This window comes from Salvelinus alpinus, chromosome 33 (genome assembly GCF_045679555.1).
Source record: "Salvelinus alpinus chromosome 33, SLU_Salpinus.1, whole genome shotgun sequence".
NCBI lineage: Eukaryota > Metazoa > Chordata > Actinopteri > Salmoniformes > Salmonidae > Salvelinus > Salvelinus alpinus.
Window position 1 is genome coordinate 17,041,783 of NC_092118.1, and position 18,969 is coordinate 17,060,751.

At 45.5% G+C, this 18,969-nt stretch overlaps 1 protein-coding gene across 3 annotated transcripts in view; it reads right to left on the minus strand.

Moving 5' to 3' along the window:
- Nucleotides 1–18,969, minus strand: part of LOC139563327 (myotubularin-related protein 13-like) — a 196,483-nt gene that overhangs the window by 10,944 nt on the left and 166,570 nt on the right. Inside the window, exons 22-31 of one of the 3 annotated variants that reach the window (XM_071381951.1) lie at nucleotides 11,774–11,969; nucleotides 11,429–11,556; nucleotides 9,883–10,058; nucleotides 9,524–9,657; nucleotides 9,225–9,426; nucleotides 8,854–9,050; nucleotides 3,927–4,067; nucleotides 2,907–2,990; nucleotides 1,834–1,908; nucleotides 525–703 (exon numbers count right to left, since the gene is read on the minus strand). In XM_071381951.1, the coding sequence (XP_071238052.1) occupies nucleotides 525–703; nucleotides 1,834–1,908; nucleotides 2,907–2,990; nucleotides 3,927–4,067; nucleotides 8,854–9,050; nucleotides 9,225–9,426; nucleotides 9,524–9,657; nucleotides 9,883–10,058; nucleotides 11,429–11,556; nucleotides 11,774–11,969 (1,512 nt within the window). The remainder of the gene's footprint in view (nucleotides 1–524; nucleotides 704–1,833; nucleotides 1,909–2,906; nucleotides 2,991–3,926; nucleotides 4,068–8,853; nucleotides 9,051–9,224; nucleotides 9,427–9,523; nucleotides 9,658–9,882; nucleotides 10,059–11,428; nucleotides 11,557–11,773; nucleotides 11,970–18,969) is intronic. The other 2 variants (XM_071381952.1, XM_071381953.1) reach the window with 2 other exon arrangements.

An 18,969-nucleotide genomic window follows, 5' to 3' on the forward strand; every position in this document is an offset into this window, starting at 1 on the left:
TCTGTCAATGTGGCCACTGGCCAATCACAGCCACCCGCACAGCTGGCGACTCCACCTCGCTCACATTTATTTATAACCTCTTTTAGCCAAGGAAAATAATATCAATTTCACATTCAACACACAGACACATTGCTCCACTCGAACAAGTGACTGAAACGAGCAGAACGATCCAACAACAGTCCAAAAGTAATATTATCAGAGATGTGGGACTGTATTAATAATAAACCATCATTTTGATTAATTGCAATCAAGAGTCCCCTTATCAGTTTGGAAATGTAGTCTGCTGGAACAAAACAGTGGTTACACATTCTAGACTGGAGTGACCTGATTCCACTCCACAGTATCCTGTAAAAATGTACTAGCCCTCCCATAGACAAATACTCCATAACTCTGTGGCACAGTCTAGCCAGACCCCTACTGAGAATTTTAACTGAAGGTCCCAATAACAACAAAGCTTTACGTTGAACACACACACTCTACGGACTCATCATCCCATAAAAGTTTGGACCCAGCTCTCGTCTTACCCTGAGGTGGGACTTCTCTCCAAAAATGTAGAGGGCAGCCTGCTGTTTGAGGAGCTGGGCATGCAGGCTCTCGCTGCCTGCAGGGGGCGCCAAATCCTTCCCTGCCAGCCTGGCACCAATATCGGCTGCAGACGGGTGCTGGCTGAAGCGGCTGCTGGAACGCAGGCCGGCCCAGACACCTGCAACAACACAGAGAGAGAGAGAGAAGTACAGTTAGAGTTGGCACCGCAGGCCTGTAGAGGGCTGGAACACACAGGTGCTAACTAGCCTGGTTCAATACTCATGTGCTCCTCTGTCGTTATGTTTGACATGACAATGTATGACCACAGAGAGGGGTTGGTTAAGCACAAACAGCCGAGACCACCATACCGGGGAAACAGATAACGGAATGATAATGACAGAATGGCACATCGCGACAAAGACTACAGCATATTGACACATTGAAGAATAGAATTTGGACTCAAATCTACGGGCACAGATCTATTCATTCACTAATCCAAGGGGAAGAAACTGAAGGACGCTCATTTCTCTTTGACAAACTACCACCACCAAGATACCTACAATACAGAGCTGTATATGGTAGAACCTTTTTGTGATAAACCATACTTCCTCTGCTTTGCTTATGCTGCTGTTACTGCCCTCAGGGGCTCTGTCTGAGCCAGGCTGTAGATAAGGAAAAGGACACCACATGTAGTGTTTAAGCAGCTTTGGCATAGAGTACATCGTCCAATTAAACTGCCGGATAACAATTACAACAATTTAGAGTGAGCTCTCAACCAATCAAACCATCAACCAATAGACAGGTAACTTACATTTTAAATCCTATCTCAGCTTGAGACGGCTAGACACACATTGCATACAATGCAGAGGTTAAGTCACAGGGGCCTCCTTCCCGAGCTGCCTGTCCTGACTGAGCTGGGCCAACAGTACCTCCCTTTGGGCCAAGACTGCTGACTGACCACATCCACAACTGCTGAGACCTCACATTCAGTGACAAGTGGACCACATTTACCCTGAAGTGGACCACAGTCAGATTATGTTCCAGCAGAGAAGAACCACAGCCTTGCCCAAGCGCGCCAAAAGAGGAAGCAATGAATGATTCTAGGAATCTCTACAGAGATACTCCTTATTACTCAAAAGAGAGATGAGCACACCGGACGCAGGATACATTTTTAACTGTTACAGAGGCATGAGTGTGGGTTACATAGAATCAATGACCAGGAAATAAGAAGATGATGTTAAGTTAATGACGAGGATTGGAGAAAGAGAGGGGGGGGGGGTCTGAAGAGAGTAGACATATCCACTATACCTTGATTTTGGATTCTCCCCTTAGTGGCAGGTTTTTGGTTTGAGTGAGTGAATAGCTTATCCCTGTACCCAAGCACTGGTAGGTAATGGAGCGGGGTGAGGGGGGCACAGAAAGATCACAACATCAGATGGACATAACATACCAGCACACACTCAATCCCCCAACCGTAGGGGCAACATAGTGCCTCACACAGTCATAAGGTTACCTGGGGGGTTACATCAAGGGACCAGGACATGGGTTGACTGATTGTTTGTTTATTCCATGTGTAACTCTGTGTTGTTGTTTGTGTCGCACTGCTTTGCTTTATCTTGGCCAGGTCGCAGTTGTAAATGAGAACTTGTTTAACTTTAACGGCCTACCTGGTTAAATAAAGGTGAAACAAAAAAAGAAATAAAAAAGAAATAAATGGGGAGCTAGGGTCCAGACTTAAGAGACCAACAGGGTTGGATGGTGGAAAGATATGAATACCAAAGGAAATTATTAATATGCAATTCAGTTTTGAGATGAACAGAATGGAGGTAACATGCATGACATACAGTGGGGCAAAAAAGTATTTAGTCAGCCACCAATTGTGCAAGTTCTCCCACTTAAAAAGATGAGAGGCCTGTAATTTTCATCATAGGTACACTTCAACTATGACAGACAAAATGAGAAGAAAAAAATCCAGAAAATCACATTGTAGGATTTTTATGGTGGAAAATAAGTATATTGTGTATTGTGTATTGAACTGGGCCATGCACAGTCATTTGCCTAACGTGTCATTCCACTCCATATCATTACTGTAAACTGTCAGAAAATGCACGTGGATTTCACTGGAGTTATGTGCTCCTCCTATAGGATCTCCTATAGGATCATATGAAGTTGTGACCTACTAGCATAGTGCACTAGCGGGGCACATCTGCTGCCCTAATGATCATGTAGCACACAGACCATCACCATGTGTATTAATGGCAAATACAGATGACAAATAAAGCTGAGTCATAGGCCAAAAAGGGGCCAGTTTATCTCCAGAACTGTGGTTGCAGTGTGATATACTGGACTTTGAGGAAGTGACACGTGGGTACAGCACTCACCTCCTCTGGCAAAGCTGTTGGAGAAGGGCATGTCCAAATGGACGGGAGCCATCTTTGGTATTCTAGATGTCCTCCTTTCACTGCCTGAAGAGGACACACAGGCATGAAAAGGGGATAACACCACCATTCAGCTGTAACCAGGACACACACAGTAACACAGACCCAGAGAGGACAGGGAATGAAAACCATGCCTGGATGACTAACCATCTATATTTGTCAGACACAGCATCTGAGAACATAACTACCCAACAGTGTGTCTCAGATACTTCACAAAATGGACACAGACCTGGGAGATTAGGCCAGATTTAACGCAAGCAGGGATTATTTAAGAGTTAAATGAGGCGAGCGAACAGAGAGTTGCATTACCTACATTTAGGTGGAAAAATACTGATTGCTGTGTTTCAAATTAGGCCTAAGCCTTGGGCTCACACTCGGCAATCGTGTCCCGTTGCTTAAATTCCAATTAGCGGATCTGAACATAATCAGAAAGTCTGAAGCTATCAAGCCTTGGGAATCCTATTTCCCCCTTTAAGACTATTTGATCCCTGCAGACGTAGATCTTAAAGCTGGGAGATGGAGATGGATGCCATTGACATTGATTCAGGGTGTGTTTTGATCCAGTTCCCAGAGACTAAAGATCTATTGTGGTTACATGGGAAACAGAATCTCGCTGACTTTGCGTAGGGTATGTGCTGGTCACACAGCTCTCTGGACTGGCACTCGGCGGTGGGGTGAAGTCTGGGGAGATGGATGGAGGGTGACCCCTGGGTGTCCTGTTCCTCTTACATAACCACAACATTGTGCCGCAGTTCCTTCCAAACACAACGGATACAACATAAATAACAGGCAGCGGCCCAGAGGAAACCTCACTAAAATAATCAGCAGAATAAAACTGAAGGAACGAGAACAAACACACGAAAACAATAGTGACAGAGTGGGGAAAAATACCACCAGTCTAGAGCAGGACAGAATCCAGAGCGGAGCCCAGAGCAGAACAGAGCAGAACAGAGCAGTGGATACCTGGTGAGAGGCCGATGAGAGAGCGGTTGGACAGAGTGTTACTGCCGTTCAGTTTGAAGTAGACGGGGATGGAGTTGAGGATGGCCTGTAGATACTTCTCCTGCTCCAGACTACTGGACAACTCTGAAGAGTTGGCAGGGGCTAGAGGGAGAGGACACCAGTCATTAGACATATTCATCATCAATGGTCAAAATTGTATAACATGACTGTGTAATGCAAGTCCTTTAAATTCCGTACGGTGTACACCTTACGAGAATGGTATCAAAAGGTTTCTACAGGTAAGTAATGTACAGTACCAGTCAAAAATTTGGACACACCTACTCATGCAAGGGTTTTTCTACACCGTGCCCAGAAACCTGCTCCTTTTACTCTCTGTTCCGAACGTACTAGACAACCAGTTCTTATAGCCTTTAGCCGTACCCTTATCCTACTCCTCCTCTGTTCCTCTGGTGATGTAGAGGTTAATCCAGGCCCTGCAGTGCCTAAATCCACTCCCATTCCCCAGGCGCACTCATTTGTTGACTTCTTTATTCACTGCTTTAGCACACTCTGCCAACCCTGATGTCCTAGCCATGTCTGAATCCTGGCTTAGGAACACCACCAAAAACCCTGAAATTTCCATCCCTAACTATAACATTTTCTGACAACATAGAACTGCCAAAGGGGGCGGAGTTGCAATCTACTGCAGAGATAGCCTGCAGAGTTCTGTCTTACTATCCAGGTCTGTGTCCAAACTATTTCAACTTTTACTTTTAAAAATCCACCTTTCCAGAAACAAGTTTCTCACCGTTGCCGCTACTATAGACCACCTTCTGCCCCCAGCTATGCCCTGGACACCATATGTGAATTGATTGCCCCCATCTATCTTCAGAGCTCATGCTGTTAGGTGACCTAAACTGGGACATGCTTAACACCCCAGCCATCCTACAATCTAAGCTTGATGCCCTCAATCTCACACAAATTATCAATGAACCTACCAGGTACAACCCCAAATCCGTAAACACGGGCACCCTCATAGTTATCATCCTAACCAACCTGCTCTCCAAATACACCTCTGCTGTCTTCAACCAGGATCTCAGCGATCACTGCCTCATTGCCTGCGTCCTTAATGGGTCTGCGGTCAAACGACCACCCCTCATCTCTGTCGAACGCTCCCAGAAGACTTCTGCGAGCAGGCCTTTCTAATCGACCTGGCCCTGGTATCCTTGAAGGTTATGGACTTCATTCCGTCAGTAGAGGACTCCTGGCTATTCTTTAAAAGTGCTTTCCTTATCATCTTATATAAGCATGCACCATTCAAATAATTTAGAACCAGGAACAGATATAGCCCTTGGTTCACTCCAGACTTGACTGCCCTTGACCAGCACAAAAACATCCTATGGCGTACTGCATTAGCATCGAATATCCCCCGCGATATGCAACTCTTCAGGGAAGTTAAGAACCAATATACACAGGCAGTTAGGCTAGCTTTTTCAAACAGAAATTTGCATCCTGTAGCACAATCTCCAAAAAGTTATTGGACACCGCAAAGTCCATGGAGAATAAGCACCTACTCCCAGCTGCCCACTGCACTGAGGCTAGGGAACACTGTCACTACCAATAAATCGACGATAATTGAGAATTTCAATAAGCATTTTTCTACTGCTGGCCATGCCTTCCACCTGACTACCCCTACCCCGGTCAACAGCCCTGCACCCCCCATAGCAACTTGCCCAAGCCTCCCCCATTTCTCCTTCACCAAAATCCAGATAGCTGATGTTGTTGCAACCCCTATTACTAGCCTGTTCAACCTCTCTTTCACATCGTCTGAGATCCCCAAAGATTGGAAAGCTGCCGCGGTCATCCCCCTCTTCAAAGGGGGAGACACTCGAGACCCAAACTGCTACAGACCTATATCTATTCTACCCTGACTTTCTAAGGTCTTCGAAAGCCAAGTTAACAAACAGATCACTGACAATTTCGAATCCCCCCGTACCTTCTCCGCTATGCAATCTGGTTTCCGAGCTGGTCATGGGTGCACCTCAGCCACGCTCAAGGTCCTAAACGATATCATAACCGCCATCGATAAAGGACAATACTGTGCAACTGTATTCGTCGACCTGGCCAAGGCTTTCGACTCTGTCAATCACCACATTCTTATCGGCAGACTCAACAGCCTTGTTTTCTCAAATGATTGCCTCGCCTGATTCACCAACTACTTCTCAGACAGAGTTCAGTGTGTCAAATCGGAGGGCCTGTTGTCTGGACCTCTGGCAGTCTCTATTGGGGTGCCACAGGGTTCAATTCTTGGGCCGACTCTTTTCTCTGTATACATTAATGATGTCACTCTTGCTGCTGGTGATTCTCTGATCCACCTCTACGCAGACGACACCATTCTGTATTCTTCTGGCCCTTCTTTGGACACTGTGTTAACCAACCTCCAGACAAGCTTCAATGCCATACAACTCTCCTTCCGTGGCCTCCAACTGCTCTTTATATGCAAGTAAAACTAAATGCATGCTCGTCAACCGATCGCTGCCCACACCTGCCCGCCCGTCCAGCATCACTACTCTGGACGGTTCTGACTTAGAATATGTGGACAACTACAAATACCTAGGTGTCTGGTTAGACTGTAAACTCTCCTTCCAGACTCACATTAAGCATCTCCAATCCAAAATTAAATCTTGGATCGGCTTCCTATTTCGCAACAAAGCATCCTTCACTCATGCTGCCAAACATACCCTCGTAAAACTGACTATCCTACCGATCCTTGACTTTGGCGATGTCATTTTACAAAATAGCCTCCAACACTCTACTCAGCAAATCGGATGCAGTCTATCACAGTGCCATCCATTTTGTCACCAAAGCCTCATATACTACCCACCACAGCGACCTGTATGCTCTCGTTAGCTGGCCCTCGCTTCATATTCGTCGCCAAACCCACTGGCTCCAGGTCATCAATAATTCTTTGCTAGTTAAAGCCCCGCCTTATCTCAGCTCACTGGTCACCATAGCAGCACCCACCCGTAGCACATGCTCCAGCAGGTATATTTCACTGGTCACCCCCAAAGCCAATTCCTACTTTGGCCGCCTTTCCTTCCAGTTCTCTGCTGCCAATGACTGGAACGAACTGCAAAAATCACTGAAGCTGGAGACTCATATCTCCCTCACTAGCTTTAAGCACCAGCTGTCAGAGCAACTCACAGATCACTGCACCTGTACATAACCCATCTGTAAATAGCCCATCCAACTACCTCATCCCCATACTGTTATTTATTTTATTTATTTTGCTCCTTTGTACCCCAGTATCTCTACTTGCACAGTCATCTTCTGCACATCTATCACTCCAGTGTTTAATTGCTATATTGCCACTATGGCCTATTTATTGCCATTACCTCCCTTATCCTACCTCATTTGCACACACTGTATATAGACTTTTTCTATTGCATTATTGACTGTATGTTTGTTTATTCCATGTGTAACTCTGTGTTGTTGTTTGTCTCGCACTGCTTTGCTTTATCTTGGGCAGGTCGCAGTTGTAAATGAGAACTTGTTCTCAACTAGCCTACCTGGTTAAATAAAGGTGAAATAAAATAAATAAAATAGTGAAGACATCAAATCTATGAAATAACACATATGGAATCATGTAGTAACCAAAAAAAGTGTTAAACATATCAAAATATAGTTTATATTTGAGATTCTTCAAAGTAGCCACCCTTTTCCTTGATGACAGCTTTGCACACTCTTGGCATTCTCTCAACCAGCTTGATGAGGAATGCTTTTCCAACAGTCTTGAAGGAGAGCCCACATATGCTGAGCACTTGTTGGCTGCTTTTCCTTCACTCTGCGGCCCAACTCATCCCAAACCATCTCAACTGGGTTGAGGTCGGGTGATTGAGGAGGCCAGGTCATCTGATGCAGCACTCCATCACTCTCCTTCTTGGTCAAATAGCCCTTACACAGCCTGGAGGTGTGTTGGGTCATTGTCCTGTTGAAAAACAAATGATAGTCCCACTAAGCGCAAACCAGATTGGATGGCGTATCGCTGCAGAATGCTGTGGTAGCCATACTGGTTAAATGTGCCATGAATTCTAAATAAATCACACACAGTGTTACCAGCAAAGCACCCCCACACCATCACACCTTCTCCTCCATGCTTCACGGTGGGAACCACACATGTGGAGATTATCCGGTCACCTACTCTGCGTCACAAAAAGACACTGTGATTGAACCAAAAATCTCAAACAGACTCATCAGACCAAAAGACAGATTTCCACCGGTGTAATGTCCATTGCTCGTGTTTTTTGGCCCAAGCAAGTCTTTTCTTCTTATTGGTGTCCTTTAGTAGTGGTTTATTTGCAGTAATTTTACCTCATTCACACAGTCTCCTCTGAACAGTTGATGTTGAGATGTGTCTGTTACTTGTACTCTATGAAGCATTTATTTGGGCTGCAATCTGAGTTGCAGTTAACTCTAATGAACGTATCCTCTGCAGCAGAGGTAACTCTGGGTCTTCCTTTCCTGTGGCGGTCCTCATGAGAGCCAGTTTCATCATAGCACTTGATGGTTTTTGTGACTGCACTTGAAGAAACTTTCAAAGTTATTGAAATGTTCCACATTGACTGACCTCCATGTCTTAAAGTAATGATGGACTGTTGTTTCTCTTTGCTTATTTGAGCTGTTCTTGCCATAATATGGACTTGGTCTTTTACCAAATAGGGCTTTCTTCTGTATACCACCCCTACCTTGTCACAACACAACTGATTGGCTCAAACACAATAAGAAGGAAAGAAATTCCATAAATGAATGTTTAACAAGGAGTGTTATTTAACAGTCTTGACGTCTTCACTATTATTCTACAATGTAGAAAATAGTAAAAATAAAGAAAAACCCTGAAATGAGTATGTGTCCAAACTTTTGACTGGTAATGTATGTGTGTGTACTGTACCTGTTGAAGACTGGTTCTGGGACTTAAAGAGTCCCACCACACTCTTGCCGTGGAAGCCTCCAGATCGCAGCAGCACAGCTTTGGTGCGGGGGTGTTTCCAACACACCACTGGCAGGCGGTTGTGTCTGTAACAACGGGCCACCTTCTGCAGGCTGCTGTCCTGCACCGACTGGGGAACCACCAGGAGCCCTGGGTAACTATGGGTTACACACACCATCAGCCCATTCAGCATGGAGACCACTACTGGGACACCTATGATGGCAGTTTGATCTGATACAACCAATATGTGAACATTGAATACACCTCTGAGCAATACACATTGCTCAGAGCGCCAACGTCTTATCTGACATGACAAAGTGCGTTGTGTGTACCTGCGACAGAGGGAGTAGAGTCTGTTGACTGCAGTGACTCTGAACTGCTCTCCTGTCTTAGAGCGGGAGGAGCTGGCTGTGATGGTGCCCAGGCCCAGCCGCTGGTAGTCACGGAAACACGCCCGCTCCACCAGCTGCTCCATGGTGGACTTCTCTGACGCCCTCAACGTGCTGATGGGGGGTGGCTCACCCTCATCTGACACTGGAACACACACACACACACAGGTCAGGAAACTCTAGCTTGTCAAAACTCCACTCCTCTTCTTCCTTGTAGGAGTTTAACATCAGTCTGCTCCTACCTGAGAGGTCATCATCCTCGTGCCAGGTCATCCGACTCCCTCTGTCGTTCTTCTTCAGCGTGGTCTGACTCTGACGGCCCATGGTGATCATCCCAGCTCTCTTAGCTCCTTTCACAATGGTCTTGGACAGCGTCCTGTGAGGAGGAGGAAAAAGAGGAGACCGTAACATCATTTACCATGTCTGATACCAGCGTCAGATAAGGAAGATTACTCAACACTTTCAGGCAGTGTCTGTTGTGGGAGGTATTACAGGAACCTTTCAAACACATCATGGGATTTGCCCTCCAAAACAACTTTAACAGAACATTGACAAGTTTACTGGAGTGCGTCACTGTGTGCTACTCAGAGGTGGGACTGACCTGAAACCCGTGTTCCTCTCCTTCTGTTTGGGAAGGATGAGTTGGGGAGCGGTCTGGCCTGCTGCGAAGGCGAATGTGCTGAAGATGGACTGAGGGTAGCGGATCCTCTGGATGTGTTTCCTGAAGATCTCCACCATCTCTGAGCTCACCTCCTCGTCAAACGCCACCTTGATCAACTGGAGGGGACACAGGAAGCATCAGGGAACCTGTGAGCTCATTGCCTCCAGATTAAACATATGGCTTTCCATGGAATGGCTGGAAAATAATAATGCATTCATAAATCAAAATGTCTCTGCAGATATGCACATCTGTGAAGCCCCAAAAATTTGGCATATTTCTATTCGCATGTTGTTGCTTTTTTCTTGCAGGGAGGCAAATACTAATAATTGCAAATCGGAAACAGAATGTACGGAATGTTCACATATTTCACACAGACTGTCTTTCCAGAGTGAGGTCCGCTTCTCATTGACCGCCCTGACCCAGTAGTCCCTTCTCTCCCCATCCATCCCTCCCCCAACATCCCACCAGTTCCTGCCTGAGGAGGAGACCTAGCCCCCCCCCTGCTCTCCTGTGGACCCCCAGCAGCCTGCAGCTCTCAATAAAGGCCTGATAATGCACCCCAGACTTAGACACAGCCCTCTGGCCAGGCTTAGCAACACACACACACACACACACACACACACACACACACACACACACACACACACACACACACACACACACACACACACACACACACACACACACACACACACACACACACACACACACACACACACACACACACACACACACACACACACACACAGCTAGGCCAAGTGACCCCCTCGCCACATAAAGGCCTGTTTTATTGACCGTGTTACTAAAAAGATAGGAATGAACCATAACAATTTTACAGCACTACATGAATTGTGAAAGACCAAAAACATGTGCACGGTTGTCTTTTTTTCTTCTTCAAATCAAACTCAACAGGTCACTCGTATAACTTCCAAGAAATGTATTGATATCAGGCTGGATATAGGGCAGAGTCTGTAGCATATGCATTCCTTTAATCTCTCCAAATGTCACAACTGATCAGTAATTCTGGCTTCTCTGTGAATCTGTTGTACATGTTCTGCAATCTTACACATGGCTTGGGGCAAAAACAGGAAACACTCACATACTTCGACAAACTATGTTAAAATCTAAGAAATAGGACTTTTTGTACTTAATGAGAGACAAGGGAACAGTAAACATGTCGTCGACCATGAATGATGCAATGTGTAACCAACACATTTCAGTGAATTACTACAGCTCCCGCCTTGGGCAATCAGTGTAATTTTGTAAATGGTGGATCTCTATGGCAAGACGCATCATTCACCCAGGTTACGTCAAAATCGGCCCAGTGCTGTCTGAGATATTGCGTGTGACTAATGTACGAAGGAACGGAGACAGATCCCTCCACTATGAAATCAATAATGGAAAAGCCCATAGCATCATAATCACCTCTTTAATAATGTATCTTCATCATCATCCACATCATCAGGAGTAGGTGTGTGTGTGTTACCTGGAAGGATGCCGAGCGGAGCTGCAGTCCCTCCTGCATGTTCTGCTGCAGTTGGTTCTGGATGCTAATCTTCTTCTCCTTGGTCAAGGTGGACACTGGGAAGCTCCTGATCACTTCCTGCTCCCCCACTACACACACACACACACACACACACACACACACACACACACACACCTCAACATACACTTCTATGCTAATGTACATACATCCACACAACATGGTCCAAAACAGGCTTCATCTCAAATGATACCCTATATACATTGGGAATCCCAAAGTGCACTATCAACTTCTTATGGGGTACCTCAAGAAGGACAGATATAATTAGATGCTAGCTGGATGATTTACCTAGTGGGTCGTGTGGGGAGCCCTTGAAGATGATGCGGTAGGAGGTGAGGAAGAGGGCTCCCTCTGCTGGCAGGATGTGCGGTCCCCCGAGTATCCCCCCCGTAGCCTCCTCTCTGCCATCAGGGTCCAGGACCACTCTAAGACCCTCCGACACAAACTCTTCACCAGGGAGCAGCACTGGGCGCAGGATCTTAGGCTGGGTGGGGTAGAGGATGCACATGTCAAACACACCATCAGAACATACTGTATGTACTGATACCTGCACACACACACCATGTACTTAAGCAGTTGATTGTCTGGTCGATAGGCTGTTGGTCGAACAAGATTTCTTTAGTCGAGCAGTCGCTATTTTCTTTTCTTCATGGTGCACAAGACACCTGTCTGATTCGCGCCTGTCTCAGTGGACTAATTCATTGCGGAGCATACGGGATGGCACCGTCTATCACTCCAAGATATTTGATACTGAAATTGTATATGATCATATTAGTGCAACAATAATAAATAAAATATTATTTTATAACAAATTCGCAATCTCACGAATTGGATACGGTCGCTGTCCGCGGTTCTGAAATAATCTTCAGTGCAGCGTAGAATTGGTCGCCTTTCCCTATGTTGCTATGTGCATAATAGCAAAGTTAACCAGCATATTGGGATTGAAAACGATGCGGCAGAGCCAGCAGCAGCAGAGACGAGGAAACAGCCCTTGCCTCCTACCTAATTTAGCCTAAGAAAATTGAGGAGAGAGGAAACCAACTTAATTAGGTCTATAAATCAATAACCCAACTTAAATGTGCCTCTTTATAAATCATCCATATATATCTACAGAAATAAAACAGGTCTTGCTTCTGTTGCCTGTTTTGAGTGTTTGTTTAATAGCCTACTGATTCCATGAGGACCAAGCCTCATGCAACAGCAAAGTGTCGGATAAAGCAATTTCACAGATTCGGCTGTTTTGAATCTTTGCTATGCTGTAATTTAAGCTTTACATTTTTTGGGGGGGTTAGTACAGACTAGTATTACTTATAATGTATTTAGTGTTGTTTACACTGTTCCAAACAGGCAGAAAAATAATATTGTAATATAACAGCACCTGTTTGTCACACATAATATGCACGCAGCTCTCGCTCCTATACCCTCCTTTTTCTTGATCTCCTTACTGTTATTATTACAATGATTATCATAATCATCATTATAATAATAAGTAATGTCGTTATCATTAGTGGTCTTTGTATAGTAGCCTTGTATAACCACCATCGAGCTGTAGGCAAAAGAGCACGTCCTGTTCAGTCTTAATACCGTAACTTACTTAGGCCTATATTTCAATATACAGTATAGGCTACTGTATCAATCAATCATTCGTTCATGCCATCACAGCATACGATACATTCATGCTTTGAAATGCAATCAAGCATTTTCGTTTTTAAATTAAATAACAAAGGAAGCTTTCAATAATTAGCCTAAACAACAAACCACAATTCATGAATGCATGCAACTGGTTTTAGTCTGCTGTAATAAAGGCTTTGTACAGACTCTCTGGTCCATGTATTTAGTGTTGTTTACACTGTTCCAAATGGTCAGAAAAAATGATATTGTAATCTAGCAGCAACTGTTTGGCACACATAATACTCACGCAACACTTGCTCAACTAAGTCAATTGTCTTCCACAGATCTGACTTGCCCTTTCCCTCCTGAGCAGCCAGTAACCATTCGCCCGCTTCGAGGTTATTTTTTCATGTCCTCCGCATCCATTTTGCTGTCACATGTATTACGGTGCTCAGAGTTTGTTATAACCAAATATTATTGTGATTATGATAGGTTATAGGTCAGGCCCTACTGGTCAGGTGCATGCACTGCATACATGTTTTACGTAAAGAGAGCAAGGGTCTAGGGAATAGAGAATGTTTTTCCTAAACAAATGAGGTATTTCGGTAACAGAACCTTTCAGTCAGAAACAAGTAAGAAACAAAATGGCTGTAATTATGTCGCAGCTTCAGCACAGACAGCGGCAATAAACACTTGCCGTGGTGCCTATTCACTGCAGCAGGGAAGAGAGAGACGACGTGCACCAGTCACCCAGGCACTCAACGTCATTTAATTTTAACACAGTGTGGCCATCGGGCTCCCTTCTTGAGTCATTCGTGTCTTATTTCATCAAATAGTTTGAATAAAACATCAGACAAACTCAGTACATATACTCTGCCTTCAGAAAGTATTCAGATCCCTGGACTTTTTCCACATAACAGCCTTATTATTCTAAAATCGATTAAATAAATAAAAATTCTCAGCAATCTACACACAATACCCCATAATGACAAAGTGAAAACAGGTTTTTAGAATTTCCTGCAAATGTATTAAAAATAAATAGAAAAACCTTTTTCCATAAGTATTCAGACCCTTGCATTGAGACTCGAAATTGAGCTCAGGTGCATCCTTTTTCCATTGATCATCCTTGAGATGTTTCTACAACTTGTTTGGATTCCACCTGTGGTAAATTCAATTGATTGGACATGATTTGGAAAGGCACACACCTGTCTATATAAGGTCCCACAGTTGACAGTGTATGTCAGAGCAAAAACCAAGCCATGAGGTCGAAGGAATTGTGCCTCTGTGCCTCGATTGTGTCGATGCACAGATCTGGGGAAGGGTACCAAAACATTTCTGCAGCATTGAAGGTCCCCAAGAACACAGTGGCCTCCATCATTAAATGGAAGAAGTTTGGAACCACCAAGACTTCCTAGAGCTGACCGCCCGGCCAAACTGAGCAATCGGGGGAGAAGGGCCTTGGTCAGGGAGGTGACCAAGAACCAGATGGTCACTCTGACAGAGCTCTAAAGTTCCTCTGTGGAGATGCGAGAATCTTTCAGAAGGACAACCATCTCTGCAGTACTCCACCATTCAGGCGTTTATGGTAGAGTGGCCAGACTGAAGCCACTCCTCAGTAAAAGGCACATGACAGTCCACTTGGAGTTTGCCAAAAGGCACCTAAAGACTCTCAGACCATGAAAAACAAGATTCTCTGGTCTGATGAAACTAAGATTGAACTCTTTGGCCTGAATGACAAGCGTCACGTCTGGAGGAAACCTGGCACCATCCCTACGGTGAAGCATGATGGTGGCAGCATCATGCAGTGGGGATGGTTTTCAGCAGCTTTTACTGGGAGACTAGACAGGATTGTGGCAAAGATGAAAAGAGAGATGAGTACAGAGAGATCCTTAATGAAAACCTGCTCCAGATCGCTCAGGACCTCCGACTGGGGGCGAAGGTTCCCCTTCCAACCGGATAATGACCCTAAGCACACAGCCAAGACAACACAGGAGTGGCTTCAGGACAAGTCTCTGAATGTCCTTGAGTGGCCCAGACTTGAACCCGACGAACATCTCTGGAGACCTGAAAATAGCTGTGCAGCAACGCTCCCCATCCAACTTGACAGAGCTTGAGGATCTGCAGAGAAGAATGGGACAAACTCCCCAAATACAGTTGTGCCAAGCTTGTAGCATCATACCCAAGACTTGAGGGTGTAATCACTGCCAAAGGTGCTTCAACAAAGTACAGAGTAAAGGTTCTGAATACTTACATAAATGTGATTTCCTTTTTTGTATTTTTTAGTATTTTTTGTATTTTTATAAATTAGGAAACATTTCTAAAAACCTGTTTTTGCTTTGACATTATGGGGTAGTGTGTGTTGATTTTGGTATTTTTTATTTAACCCTTATTTTACCAGGTAAGTTGACCGAGAACACATTCTCATTTACAGCAACGACCTGGAGGAGAGGAGATGAATGAGCCAATTGTAAGCTGGGGATGATTAGGTGTTATTAGTGACCACAGAAAGACAGGACACCCGTTTTACGACACATCCAAAAGATGGCACCCTACATAGAGCAATGTACCCAATCACTGGGGACATTGGGGCATTCAGATCATTTTTTAGACCAGAGGAAAGATTGCCTCCTACTGGCCCTCCAACACCATTTTCAGCAGCATCTGGTCTCCCATCCAGGGACTGACCAGGACCAACCCTGCTTAGCTTCAGAAGCAAGCCAGCAGTGGGATGCAGGGTGGTATGCTGCTGGCACTGAGAATTGATGAGGAAAAAAATATATTTTAGAATAAGGCTGTAACATAACAAAATGGGGGAAACGGTCAAGGGGTCTGAATACTTTCCGAAGGCGCTGTAGTTGATTTTATTCAAACACATAGGGTGTGTCTATATATGGAAAAAATACACGTTAAAAATGTAGACCGATAGTTAAAAGAACAGATGACCCTCAGTCGACCAATGTTTTTTGTCAGGGACAGCCCTAATGTCAACATATCAGCGCATCAGATAAGTATGGACATCAACACAAACGTTGCACCTAAACAACAGCTGAGCATATCGAAGACAAATGTTTCACACACACATTATGTCATAAAAGCAACACATCACCAACACACAGTGTGTTACACGGACACTCAGCATCAAATAGCGTTTAACACAGCTTCCTAGTTACAAATGCTCTGCCAAGAAAAACAAAGCATGTGTTCTGTGGAGACTAATCATCATTAATACTCCGAAGTTAATAATTTGGTCCTTAGGTACAAGCAAGACGTTTTTTTTACTACTACAATAATTAATTTAGTTCATTTTGATATATGCATTGAGTGTAGTCTGCGCAACATCTTTTCAGTGACCTTCTGAATTATTAACTCAACTTTTACCCCACACTACCACAATATATTGATTTACATGCTTCAAGAAATGCTGGAGGATCCAAAGCAAACCCCTGATCAATGAGCACTGACAACTGCTGAACATCTGCTCTGAGGGGCTTCGTAGCAACCTGAAAATCCAAACTCCATTCCACTGTGTTGGAAGTCGGTTTCTCTTCAGCTCCCCAGCAGAGCCAGGCCTGAAAGCAGCTGGTCTAACACTGCTCTGCCTCTCTAGCTCATCAAACTGTAGCCAAGTTGAGCACTCTAGTGTGAGGGGGCCTAGACAGTCAATGCCCTCTAGTCAGAAGGGCATGGTTCTGTGCAGTGTTCATATCTTCCATGGTTCAACGGAATGGTGTCACTAGTCCATCAGATGATCACAGCCTTTGTGTGTGGGGGGGTATTTTCTGTTTACTCTCTAGCAGAGGAAAGCTCTGCTCTACCTGAAGGGACATCCATGCTAAGATCAGGCTGGTCCAGAGGCTTTGCGGTTCAGTTCTGGTCTAGTCTGGCCAATAGATAAGAGGAACATGGTCCTGCTGGTGTTGGATGGCCCAGGGCCAGGGGCTGTGCGGTTCAGTTCTGGTCTAGTCTGGCCAATAGATAAGAGGAACATGGTCCTGCTGGTGTTGGATGGCCCAGGGCCAGGGGCCAGTGTGTTAAAGGCCCCAACGGTCCCCTAGCACCCCAATGAGGCTGCCAGCTGGAACTCTAACAAAGTATTCACCCCTACACACACACTAGACATAAGAGCCAGCGATAGCTACTTATCACAGTGACCCTTTTCACTGCTTGTAGCTTGGAGTGCCCAAGGTACACCAGTACGTCCAGCTCCCTTAACTGATTGTTTAATCCCGGCAGACCCAACAGCGTTACCTCCTCCTCCCCCTGAACCTTGGGCCAAAGCAGTAGCAGGTTCCACATAGAGGCAAGGACAGCTCCAACTCTACGAGTCATAAATCTCTGTGCTGATGGCCCACCAGGGTCATTCCTGCGCTTGTTTACAGAGTTCACAGGCTTGAATGTGCTGCTGGCAGCAGAGCTGTGTGCAACATGGTCTCAGCCATGAATGTCAGACAAGGCCCTGCCAGACAAACTTACAAATCAATTACACTGGACCTGACTGGGCCCGCAGAGTCCTGGGAACGAGCCGACCAGGGGGAGAGACCTCATCAAGAACTGGCAGTGTGATAAGGCGCACAACAGCATCCATGACTACTGTAGCCTGGCTTCACTGTAAGAACCCCAGTATGATGGTTGATGAGTGATGACAATCTGACGACTGCAACATTACTGGATGATAGGCACTTCAGCTACAGCACACCACTTCCAGGAGAATAGGGGCTCTGACACCACTTCCAGGAGAATAGGGGTTCTAACACCACTTCCAGGAGAATAGGGGTTCTAACACCACTTCCAGGAGAATAGGGGCTCTGACACCACTTCCAGGAGAATAGGGGTTCTAACACCACTTCCAGGAGAATAGGGGCTCTGACACCACTTCCAGGAGAATAGGGGTTCTAACACCACTTCCAGGAGAATAGGGGTTCTAACACCACTTCCAGGAGAATAGGGGTTCTAACACCACTTCCAGGAGAATAGGGGTTCTAACACCACTTCCAGGAGAATAGGGGCTCTAACACCACTTCCAGGAGAATAGGGGCTCTGACACCACTTCCAGGAGAATAGGGGTTCTAACACCACTTCCAGGAGAATAGGGGCTCTAACACCACTTCCAGGAGAATAGGGGCTCTGACACCACTTCCAGGAGAATAGGGGTTCTAACACCACTTCCAGGAGAATAGGGGTTCTAACACCACTTCCAGGAGAATAGGGGCTCTGACACCACTTCCAGGAGAATAGGGGTTCTAACACCACTTCCAGGAGAATAGGGGTTCTAACACCACTTCCAGGAGAATAGGGGCTCTGACACCACTTCCAGGAGAATAGGGGTTCTAACACCACTTCCAGGAGAATAGGGGTTCTAACACCACTTCCAGGAGAATAGGGGTTCTAACACCACTTCCAGGAGAATAGGGGCTCTGACACCACTTCCAGGAGAATAGGGGTTCTAACACCACTTCCAGGAGAATAGGGGTTCTAACACCACTTCCAGGAGAATAGGGGTTCTAACACCACTTCCAGGAGAATAGGGGCTCTGACACCACTTCCAGGAGAATAGGGGTTCTAACACCACTTCCAGGAGAATAGGGGCTCTAACACCACTTCCAGGAGAATAGGGGCTCTGACACCACTTCCAGGAGAATAGGGGTTCTAACACCACTTCCAGGAGAATAGGGGTTCTAACACCACTTCCAGGAGAATAGGGGTTCTAACACCACTTCCAGGAGAATAGGGGTTCTGACACCACTTCCAGGAGAATAGGGCTTCTGACACCACTTCCAGGAGAATAGGGTCTCTGACACCACTTCCAGGAGAATAGGGGCTCTGACACCACTTCCAGGAGAATAGGGCTTCTGACACCACTTCCAGGAGAATAG